Genomic DNA, 12,065 nt, shown 5'->3' with positions numbered 1-12,065 from the left:
ATCTCCAGATCCAAGCATATGCTCCATTAAGCATTGGAGGCGCCTTGCCCAGTTGTTATTTTAATAAACCTGGTTGTGCTCTTCAGTTTCCCTTAGAGGGCCTACTGGGAAGGCTAGCACTGTTAGAACTTTGTGTTTCCCTCTGGTTGACCCAGGAGCTGTTTGATGAAAGTTTTGCCCATAGTATTAGTGCTGGCTTAGGAAGCCTGGCTTTCTTGCCATTGTAATGGGTGTTGTAACTCTGTGGATCATGCCAACAGCAGCAGAGTATAGTTGATGTGGATTTTGAGGGTATGTTGGGGAGATGACATTTCAGGAAAGAATAATGATTTAAAGCTATTGTTTTTCTCTTAAAAGGGGGCATGGCAAGACACAAAGAAGGGAATAATAAGCAGTATTTGCCCTGAAAACATATCTTCACATTTTTAATTTAATACTGTCCAAATTTGTATTTCTTTTTGTGCTACATTGACTCTATCTCCACTGTGTTTAAGTAGAATTTAAATAATTTATATATAAAGAATTTTAATAAATCTCTCATCAGGCTTGGGTAGAACCTCAGGGGTTTGTTCACCTTCTAATTTTCCAAGAGAAAGAACATCTTCAGATTGCTGTTGACTTTTCAAGCTGTTTAGTTTATGCCATAGTGTTCTTAACATCATCTGGGAAAAGGTTACCAGGAAGATGTACATTTGGAAGCTCAGGATAATCTTTAAATGCATCTGAAGGAAAGAACGCCCCCCTCTCCTCTGTTGCCTCACCCATGCGTCACTAGGAGAAATAGCGGTATCGGAAAAAAAAATTACTGCTGCCTGTGACCACTATACCCACAGAAAAGGAGTGGGAGAGAAAATACCCATGCGATGGACCAAATCATTCCACCCCCTGCCTTGAGCTGCCTTTTCTAGGAGCCAACTTTCCCCCTTGGGTCCTTGGGAGATGCTTAATTCTAATTGACTTAGAGGAGTTCTACTTCATGTTTGAAAACCACACAGAAATGGGAAGTAAGTTAAAGAGTTCCAACCCCACCCCCACCCTCCTTTGGCAGATACACACAGACAAATCCAAGGTGCTCAACAGCCTTAAAACAGAATCTTGAGCTGGCACCAGAGGCTAAGCTTGTGATAGGCTCTGTAATTCCAACAGATTCCTCAGAAGTTAGGTGAACCCTACCCACACAGAATGAAAGTGCGTTGTGAACTTTGCCCTGTGAACGACCCAGTAGGGATGTTCCTCTAAATCGGATTTTTTTCTTCTTCATAAATGGTTTCCAAACAATTAAAAGTAGTCACACCAGTGGAGATGACAGAATACACAGGAGCAGATTTCATTGCTCTGAAGTGTTTGTTTTTGTGAGGGGATAGGACACTGTTTCTCCCAGCTCTAAGCAGTTTCCCTGTCACTGGGCGCCATTTTTCATTTGCTGCCCTCCACGTCTTTGTTTTTCACAGCCCATGGAATTTTGGCTTCAGAGAAATAAATGGACCCAAGAGAGAGTTATATTTTAAGAAATGGAATGATGATCGCTCACATTTTAAGTTAATAATAAAATCTGAATGTAATTGGCCAGATCCTCCCAGCAAGGAGTGTGTGTTACCTACCCATCATCTGGCCAGCGTGAGAGTTTGGCACTTCTGTGGCACAGGAGAGGCCACCCTCACATAGACAGGGGGACCCACTTAGGACCCTGTGCCCAAGAGAAGATTAAACACTAGGAAAGTTCTGTGAGCAGAGAAGGCACACAAAGGCTGTGAAGGTGGAAGTAGAATTGAAGAATCGTTTGTAGAATTATGTGAATTGTGGAGTGACAGAGGGCATGTCTGCCCTGTCTTTAAAAAATGCCTTTTCAACTCTGTACCTCTCTGGCTACTGCTCTCCCTCCCTCTTCTCTTTCACAGCCAAGATTTTGAAAAGAGTGTATCCTTACAGGTCCTACTTATTTACCTCCCACTCACTCCTTGATCTACTTCTGTTTAGTTTCTGTCTCCTCTTTACAAACTGCTATCTTCAAGATAACCGATGACTTCCTTGTTCAAAACAAGATAAAACAAAACAAAACAAAACAACAGAAGCTTTTCAGTTTTATTTAACCCCTCACCATCATTTGACATGCTTTAATTTCTGTGACATTTTTTTTTTTTAGTATTCTTCCTTTGCTTTTTCCTTAGTCTATGAAGTCTTACTGTTCCATTCTTCAAGGATCCTTCCAAAGTCTCTTCTTTTTATACCTACTCTCTCTAGGGAATCCTAAACATTTTTGTAGCTACATCATTCATATGTCAACAGTTCTTAAATCTGTATAAGTCCACTTCTATTTTCCTGAGCTGTAGACCCTATGCATCCTATTTTCTCTTGTTTCTTTTTATGTGGAATATCCCCAGACTAACTCAAATTCAACATGCCCAACCACCTAAGCTTATTTTTCTTCCTGTTTAACCTTTTTTTTTTTTGTAAGAGGCATCATGATATCCTGAGGCAGTCAAGGCAGAAAACTTGATATCTCCTCAGTTAATAGCACCCTAATCCATCTTCCTGCTTCCAGTATTGTCCCCCTATACATATAACAGCCAGATTTGATTTTAAAGAGTAATTCGCATTATATCAATCCTTGATTAAAAGTTTCCAATGGCTTTTCATCACAAGTAGAATTAAATCCAAACTTCTTACCATTGCCCCTGCCTGATCTGGCTCCTGCCTTTCCCCTCTACTCGCTCTCTCTCACAACTACCCTTTTGTTCACTCTGCTCCATTGACTTTGGCCTTCTTTACATCTCTCGCCCACCTCAGGGTCTTTTTGTTTTGTTGCCTAGAATATTCCAACCCCAGATCCTTGCATTACTGACTTTTTTTTCTGTGGTTGGTTTAAATGTAACCTTCACAGACAAATCTCTGCTCATCCTAGTGAACTCGGCATTCTCCCTGCCCACCCTGGTTGCTGTTTTGTATTATACATTGGAATTTTCACTATCTGAAATTATCTTGTTTATGTTTTCATTGTTTGTCACTCTTTTTAGAATGTAAGTTCTATGGGAGCAGAGACTTTGCTTTGTTTATCAGTATATTCTTGTTACCTCAAAGAGTGCCTGGAACATGGTGGGTAACCAATAAATATTTTTTTAAGTGAAAAATAAAAAAAAGGAGTGAGCAATGTACTTGAATCTTGAGTACAGCCAGATTGCTTGCAGCTCCCTGAAGTACAACATAGTTGTGCATTCTGTCTCCTCTGCCTGTAATACTCTCTTTCCTCTTTTTTTGGCTCAACTCCTACTTATTTTTTAGTACTTGACTTTGTCACCTCCTTTGGGAAGCTCTCTTTGATCTTGTGAGTTTATGGTTAACACCTCCAATAGACTTAATAGTACCCTGTACATATCCTCATCAGAGCACATATGCAATTATCATGAAGTTTTTTTGTTAATGCATTAAAATAACTTCTGGCAGGGATGGTATTTTAGCCTAGTGAGAATCTATAAAAATACAATTGAGAAATTGTACTTAAAGAATTTTTTTGTTGTATTGTTTGGTAAATCATAGAATCCTTTGGTAATATAAATTAGCTGTCTCTCTGTTCTTCTCCTTGCCCAGTTATGATTTTTAGACTCTGAAATTTTTGAAACATAGGAGCATAGAAAAGGCTCATATCTTCACTAAAGAAGAATAATAATATTAAATATATGTACAATTTATTAAATGCTACGCATCTGACATAGATTGTCTAATCTACAAGTAACTTTTCAAGGTGTGAATGTTATTCTAATTTTATGTATGTGGAAACCAGACTCAGATATAGTAGTATTTTCAAGCTCATCTAGCTAGTAAAACAAAGCTGAGATTTGAATCCAGGTCTCTGATTTCTAAGCCCAAGCTCTTTCTACTACACCATGCTGCCCCCTATGGGACAAGCCTACATTTCAGTACTGTTTATTAAAAATATCAATTAATATTGTAAAGCTTTCAAAATTGGAACTCTTACAAGTTATAGAATCAAGAAAGATGCTTTGAATGCCATTATTTTAATAGTCTCACCATGTCCTAGGCAAGAGCATTATATTGCCTTTGACTAGTATGTTTTCTCTTTGTTTATAAGCATAAAGGTGTTTGTAGCCATTTGTATTAATCCAGCCATGTTTTTGTGGTTAGCATTTGCCATGTAAATTCAAACTTGATTCCAAAGAGTGGAGGTGACTTGCTAAATATCTCCTCTAGCTTGTTACCTCTTGCTTCTTGTATCCATGGAGATGCCAAACTACTTATTTGATCTTAGGCTTTGGATTCTAGTTTATCCAAGGTTTCTCTCTTTTCTACCTTCCATGCCAGGACATAGGTACGGTACCATGTAGGTGGGAAATTTGCCCTGAACCTACTTCCTGCCTCATTCCCATCAGCCCCTATTTACTAGAGGCTGGACCTGTTTTCCTTCCTTACCTGTTTTGGTCAGATTCCCTCAGCTGACTTGGCTCACATCTGGCATCGCAGCAGTCTCCATTCTGCACTTCTGAAGCCTCATCCCTGCTCTGTGTTCTTTTGTATCTTGGGAGCTTGGGATGGAACTGGACGGAATCTTTCTTATCCCTAAATGGAGTTGATCTCAGGTTATTGCCTTTGTTTTTCTACCCCCTTACTGTTCCAGTTTTGTTCCCTCTAGGCTTTTAGACTCTTACCACTGAGCAGTGTTTCCTACTCCTTGCTGGGACCAATGCCTAAGCACAAAAGAACCTCATCAGTGAAGAAAGGACCAAGAATCTGGTGATTAAAATACATAACTTTAGATCTTATTGCTTACCACTCACTGCCTTTCTTCTGTGCATCTCTGGGGATGGGGATGGGGATGGAAGACAGTCTATATGTGATGATGTAGAGCTGATCTTCTTTAGGTTTTGCTCATCTGAGGGGTCTATCAGCTTGGGGATATATAAGCCAGAAAGTGGTTGTTTGTATCTTGCATACTGTAGAGCATCCATGATCCATCTCATTTCACGCCAGACTTCATCTATTTGCTTTGGAATAAAATGGTAAAAGACATTAAGTTAATATCCAACTGGTATTAAAAAGGAATAAGTTTCCTTGAGAGTCCAAGATGATACATTTTCCACAGTATTGGTTTTGAGCAAGAGTAAAATAATTTTCAACATGTTTGCTAAGTCAGAAAATACCTCTTCCTTATAATTGCTGTGTCTTACATATTTTTACCTGAGAGGCTATGTCATTTAGTGCAAATATTAGAAGACCTGGATTCCTGCTAGGATCCACCACTTATTAGCTCTGTAATAACCTTTGGCAAGTCACCTGACCTCTTTGAGCCTTCAGTGCATTATTTGTAAAATGTGGACAAAACATCTCCCCTTTTATGCCTCACAGGACTGCTATAATGATTGGGTAAAATGATGAATTTGAAAATGCTTTGTAAAACTGCAGGGTATATTTCTTACATACATGAAGTGTTATTAATTCTAAGCATATAATGAATTATTCCTCATTAGGGTATGGGGAAGGCATATGATAAAGTCTGAAGTTCAGAATATATACTTGAGGGAAAAAAAATGTAGTTTTAGCTCTATGTAAACTAGAAAAACAGCATTATGGGAATATTTTGCTAAGCAGAAATTCTTGGACCTATTTAATAGAAAAAATATGTATTAAACTTATTTCTTACATATAGAATAAGTGCTTCTAAAGTACAAAATAGGTTAAACAGCTTACTCTTGAGTAATTTAACATCCTTATGTTTTTAAGGTAGGCCATTTTTGATTGTTACTTTTTGATTTCTGGGTTACCAAAGTGATTTTAACATTTTCATTATAAAGTACAATAGTCATTTCTCTGAAGCCTATTAGTGTAAAAGTCACTCATATTTTTGTGTCTACCTCTGTAGATGATAGATATTCTCCCAGATCTTAACAGACACTGGCCATGAACTTTCTGATTATTCTGACTCTTTTCAAGGAGGAGCTGCTAGTAACATTTTTTTTCAAGGGACTGGTGATAGACTTTATATCTAATTTCATTGGGTGCCTTGGGTAAGCCATTAACTTCATCAGGTCCATTTAGTCAACTATAAAAAGAGGGGGTTGGACTAGATATCTAAAGTCCCTTCCAACTCTGATGCTTTATGATTTATGGTCGAAAAACATTTGGAAAGTTGACATCACTCAACTTCCAAGTGGGTGTTCATTGTATGAATATGGCAAGGTTAAGTTCTCTCCCATTGTAGAATTTTCAAAGATAAGGAACTCCCCAGTGTTCTATTTTATTTTCAAAATCCTTCTTTGGGCCTTAATCTGTACTTAACAAATACTCTAAAGAATATCCACAAGCCTAATGCTCCCAACAAACACAGACAGTCTCCCATGTTCAGGATGATAGGCAAGCTAGAGTGAACTAGTGAATGGCACTGTGTAGTTGATAGCCATTTTCCCTTGCTTTCTAGTTCTCCTCTGTCTGGAAGTAATAAGACTTGGCAGAGTATTCAGGGCTGGTAATGAAAGCAGGAGATTGAGCTTCAGGTTTTGTTAGGCACTGAGTTGGGCAGGAGGTTCAGCAGTGGGCAGGCCCATGAGGAGGCACTGAGAATTGTAAAGGGAGAAATCTAAATGAAGTTCAGGGGGTAAATGGGGATTTGCCAAAAATGGAGATTCCAGACAAGACTCAGACAAATTTTCTTGATGGGATTGTTGCTCTCTCATCTGGCTATTATTGGTCCGACTTTATGCAACATACTCTTGTCTCAAGGTTATATTAAAGGCACTACATGACTGTGGACAGCTTTTAGAGTATCTGCCAAGGACAGGCACTGTGCTTTTGTATCTTCCACTCTTGGCTGTGCAAGAGTAAAGTAGGTACTTAATAAATGATTGCTCAGTGAATGAATGAATGAATGAGTAGTTACCTAATTCCTTAGATCTCTACTCTCAAATAGAATTATTATTAGGATTAAATAAGGTACTGTAGATGAATGCACGTAATAAACTGTACATTGTTATAACATTTTCAGTTGTTACTGACAGTCGTTATTGTAGTGGGCTGAATGTGGCCTCGCAAAAGGTATGTCCATACCCCAGTCCCTGGAACTTGTGAATATGACCTTATATGATAAAAGGGTAAATATTACCTTGCATGGCAAAAGATGTAATTAAGGATTTGGAGAGGAGGAGTTTATCTTGGATTATCCGGGCGGGCCCTAATTCTAATGACATGTGTCCTCACAGAGATATTCTTATAAGAGTGAGGAAGAAGATTTGGCAGACTGAAGAAAATAAGGCAGTGTGATCGCAGAAGCAGAGATTGAAGTGATGTGGCCACAAGTCAAGGAATGCCAACAGCCACCAGAAGCTGGAAAAAGCAGAGAACCGATTCTCCTCTAGAGCCCAGGGGGAGTGTGGCCTTGCTGACTCCTTGATTTCAGATTTCTGGCCTTCACAACTGTGAGAATAAATTTCCATTGTTTTAAGCCACTGAGTATGTGGTAATTTGTTACAGCAGCCCTGGGAAACTAATACAATTATTAATAGTAATCCACTTGTTGTCTTCGGATAAGATAGTTTAAACTTTATTGCTGAGGATGGATAATGAGATTTAGTGTAGAAATTTTTAAAATTACGTGTAGAATGTTTACTTATTAATTTTTCTCAGCAATGAAGAGCATATTAACTGAGGAAAAATTTAAAACATAGGTACAGGCAGGCCTGTGGACTGAGTTTAACAGACTTAGCTAAGTAGTTCTAAAAAGAGTACAATTTTCACCCATTTTACCTTATAGTGTTGATCTAAAAATAACTGACAACATAATCCCCCTTATTTTAAGGTCCAAATTCAGCTTCTAAAGACTTGCTGACACGTTTTTAAAAAGAAAGACCATGAACTCCCTAGGTCTGTTGGTTAAAAGATTTGCATCCATTTCTCACCCTGTCCTTTAAAAATTTTAGTTTTTATCCCATAAATTACACCCCTTTCTCTGTACTCAGGCAAGATAATATTTTTATTAAAATGTAAAGGTGATTGGTTTTCTCACAGCACAGTTACAAGGTGCTTGAGGGGATGATAGATTGGTTATATTTAATGAGCTGTGTTTCTATTACAGCTTAGGAGCATTTGAAGCATTACAGTATATAAATTATAGTCTAATTGCCCTTTAGGCTTTAGCAGCTCAAACTATGCCGAGCTCCAAGTCTCTGCACTTTGACATTTCTGCTGCGTGTGCTGTCTATAAAGCCTGTATACCTTATCTATGATTTTCTACACCTCCCCCGTTCAGCCCTCCCCCTTTCTGGCTGCACTCCTTGGCTTCTTTTCCTCACCGTATTTACATAGACTCCCTTGCTCTTTACAATGTTTGGTTTGTGTAGTAACTTCAACACTGTCTTAGATCTGGAATCATACAAATGCTCTTGTGGCTGGTGGTTGCCTCTGCAGGTTATGGTGTGTGGTGGGCCAAGCTGTGAATGCCAATGGGTGAGTGGCTGCAGCTGGTTTTTATTGAGAGAGAGAGAGAGAGAGAGAGAGAGAGAGAGAGAGAGAGAGAGAGAGAGAGAGAGAGAGAGAGAGAGAGAGAGAGAGAGAGAAAGAGAGAGAGAGAGAAACAGACACAGACACAGAGAGACACAGAGAGACACAGAGAGACAGACTGACTGACCTAACATAGATAAGTGATTAGGTGATACTGCATTATCTTCAGTCAGTGAAATTATCCATGTTGCATGGAGCAAGGCAGTCTACTAAAGACTATGGGTGCAGGGAGGTGGTCTGGTTTAATCCTGGCCAGGAAGTGATCTTTTGGAACCCTTTGGGAATTGGCTTTTATCCAAATGTGTGTGTACCTGGCTGGATGGAAGGGAGAGTATGTAGAGAGCCTCTCAAGTTACCTGCTTTGGGAGACCAGAGCAGGTAGAACTTTGAAGAAATCCTGGCCTGGCCTGCCTTTATCCATCTCACTTAATGGTGTGATGAAAGGGAAGGAGAAAAAGGCAGTGGAGCCCTAGGCTGGGTGAAAAAAGAAAGGGGCAAAGGTAGTCATCAGGGAGGAATAATGAAGCCAGGAACTCCTGGAGGGCTTTGAGACTGTGATAGACTGAAGAAATCCAACTTTCTCGTTGGATGAATGGACTGAATTCAGGGAGGCTTAGGTGGAATAAACCATGAACAGAAATTAAGGCATGGTTAAAAAAGTGCTTCTCTAAAAATATTTATGGTTGTTAAAGAAGTCAAGAAGTGTTAGAGCCAATGAAGCCTTTAGAAGTCATCAATCCAATCCTTTCTTTTTACATATGAGGAAATTGAGGCCCCTGGAGATCAAATGAATTGTCCGATACTCCAAGGTTTATTAGTAAAAGATGCCAGACGAGAAATGTATGCTAATTGACTTCTGGTTATTCTTTTTACTATGCTCCACTGTCCCTTATAGTGGATTCAAAAGATAAGCCAGTCTTTCATATTCTCCTCAAGCTTTAGTCTTCATTTTCCCATCCCTTCTCCCTATTTGTGTTTCACTTTTACTGGAAATAAAATACATGATATAAATGTTTTGAGGGTCTAAATACTATGTTCTCAGATCAAGAGAGCAAGTATCTTCTTAGAAGGTTTATTTCTTTAGTTTGAGAAGTCACGTGAGATGTCTCACGTACAGGGTGAGAAATAGAATAGGATTTATCTGATCACTGCTTTGCAAGTATATTACAATATCTTCTTCCTGAGTACTTAATAAACCTGAACTCTTGTACATTCATGGTTCAAAGCATTTTCTCTTATTAGTGAATGAATGAATAAATGAATATATAATTTATTACGTAGTTATGTGCAGGCATTTTGCCAGGTACTTTACATGCATTATCTTGTTGAATTCCTTCAGTAACACTGTGAGCTAGTACTATTATCATCATCCCTATTTTATAGATGAGATTGGGAGTTAGAGAAATTTATTTGCCTGGTTTATAGCATTTCCTTATCTTAGGTCCTTATAACTTCTTGCCTCAATCGTTGTTATAGCTTTGTACCTGGTTTCCCTGCCTTTAGTCGTCTTCTCCTTAAATCCGGGAATGATATGTAAATTATGTAGTAAGTTCGGCCAATGAGAATGAGTGCTTGCTATAAACAACCAGTATGGCTATACCAGTATGCATGGGAGGACTATCCCCCCACTTGAATCTATCTTAATCAGCTATGAGAACCTGTAACTTATTTTCTCTAAAACTTTGGCCAGGTTCCTATTGCCTACAGAATAAACTGTAAATTTCTTGCCATGGCCTTTGATAAAGTCCTTGTTGCTACTTTCATTCTTGCTCAATTTCTTACTACTGCCCTTCACTCAATTTATGCCACAACCAATCTTGACTATTCATCATTCCTCAAATACTATTTTTCTGCTCTTTCTGCCTTATCTGTTTATAGTTTCTCTTTGGATTTTCCCTAGTCCATTTCTCCTCACTATAGTGTATCCTTCTAGGCCCAACTCAGATCTCAGATATCAGTTACATCCTCTATGGCAACTTTTTTTTATATCCACAGATGTAAGTACATCTTTACTTCTTTGTGTTGATACAGAACTTATATTTTCAAGTTCTCTTTTGGTACCGAACTCATTTAACAAATAGTATTACACATTTCTTGTCTACCTTAATAGATTTTAAACTCTTTAAGGTCACGGAGCATGTCTAATTCACTTCTGTATCTCCCTTACAGTGCCTATAACACCTGGATGTTCAACAAATATTTATTAAATTGAACCGAATATATATCATAATGATATTTGTCACGGGGCTATTGCTGTTATACTCATTTTGTGAAATGGGTAACAATAGGCAGAAAGGTCATAAGATTTGTCCAAGGGATTTATAGGAAATTTCAGACCAGATTCAGATTCTCTTGATGACTAGTCAGAACAACTGTCACAAGACCCTGAGTCAGTTGCCTTTCAAACAAGAGCATGGACAGGGAACACATTTTCTAACCTCTGTAGCCACAGATTAAAGTGTCAGCTCTGCAAGAAAGAAGTTCAAACCATGAGGAATCTTAAGTCTAAGTTGGTTTGGGTTAACATGAACTAGTGGGTCATTTTCTTTTTCTCTGGAATATTGAGTTAATTAATACAATGTTTCTTTCTGTTGGATTTATCAGTGGGCTACCAGGTAAAAATAATGTTCTGATCACTACTTCTGGCAGAGATTTTTTCTTTTCATATGGGAAACCACTACTTCCTGCCACAATGGCTAATGCAGCTCTTAGTAACACTGATTTATCTGTAGCCTTTTCTTAAGCCTTTGTTTAAAAACTCACATCTCCCTGAGCTCTGGATTTTAACCAAATCAACAGGCTACTTGCACACTGTGGTCTTTAAATTAGCCCGGATTGCTGTTCTTCTCATGCTCGTTTTGAATCCCTTCCACTCTGTCCTTCTTTCCTTTTACCTCAGAAGAAACAAACGATTACCTGAATGAAATCTAAAACTTGCTGGTGTCTTTGTTTGGCAGCTGCAACCTCGCTGTCTGAGATCGCTTCCCTCAGGGACTGTTGGGTATTCAGAGAATCCAGCTCCACAACAGCAGAAAGGCGGCAATACAGACTAATAAATTTCTCCCTGTAGCTGCAAAAATGAACTGGAAAGTGGACAAGCAAAATAAAACATGTTAAGATCTGGTATCAAAATAGAGAAATTCATACCTCAGAGAAAACAAGTTGAATGAAAACATGATTTATTAATCCTATCAGTGGAAAATATTAAGTCATAAATAAATTATAAATGTGCTCTTAAGGGGCCAGTTGTCTGGCTGTAGTCAGACAGTATTCCTTTTAAGGTTTACCAAGTCCTAGAAAGGTATGGGGAAGTGGGGTTTGCTCAAGCTGCAGTTTATGATGTTCATCCCCTAAAGCTGAGGCTGAATATATAAATATATATTCATGTATATTTATTTATGTACTGGGAAAATAAGTTTATCACTTTAAAGAAAAAAAATGCCAAGTAGCAATTTGAAACTTAGTTTTGATTCTCATTTCCGATTTATAGTGTGTATCTTGTGTGTTCCTTTCTAAGTCCAGAAGTCCCAGGGTGTCTTTTGTCTGGCTGAAAAACTTCCCTA

General features: G+C 38.4%; 1 protein-coding gene across 1 annotated transcript in view; it reads right to left on the bottom strand.

The window, feature by feature from the left end:
• ANKFN1 (ankyrin repeat and fibronectin type III domain containing 1) overlaps positions 1 to 12,065 on the bottom strand; it is a 318,100-nt gene that overhangs the window by 9,368 nt on the left and 296,667 nt on the right. Inside the window, exons 18-19 of the mRNA XM_039885708.1 lie at positions 11,419 to 11,585; positions 4,784 to 4,997 (exon numbers count right to left, since the gene is read on the bottom strand). Coding sequence (XP_039741642.1) covers positions 4,784 to 4,997; positions 11,419 to 11,585 — 381 coding nt within the window. The remainder of the gene's footprint in view (positions 1 to 4,783; positions 4,998 to 11,418; positions 11,586 to 12,065) is intronic.

Source organism: Pteropus medius, unplaced genomic scaffold (genome assembly GCF_902729225.1).
Source record: "Pteropus medius unplaced genomic scaffold, Ma_sr-lr_union100, whole genome shotgun sequence".
Taxonomy (NCBI): domain Eukaryota; kingdom Metazoa; phylum Chordata; class Mammalia; order Chiroptera; family Pteropodidae; genus Pteropus; species Pteropus medius.
This window is presented reverse-complemented; position numbering and strand designations above follow the sequence as displayed.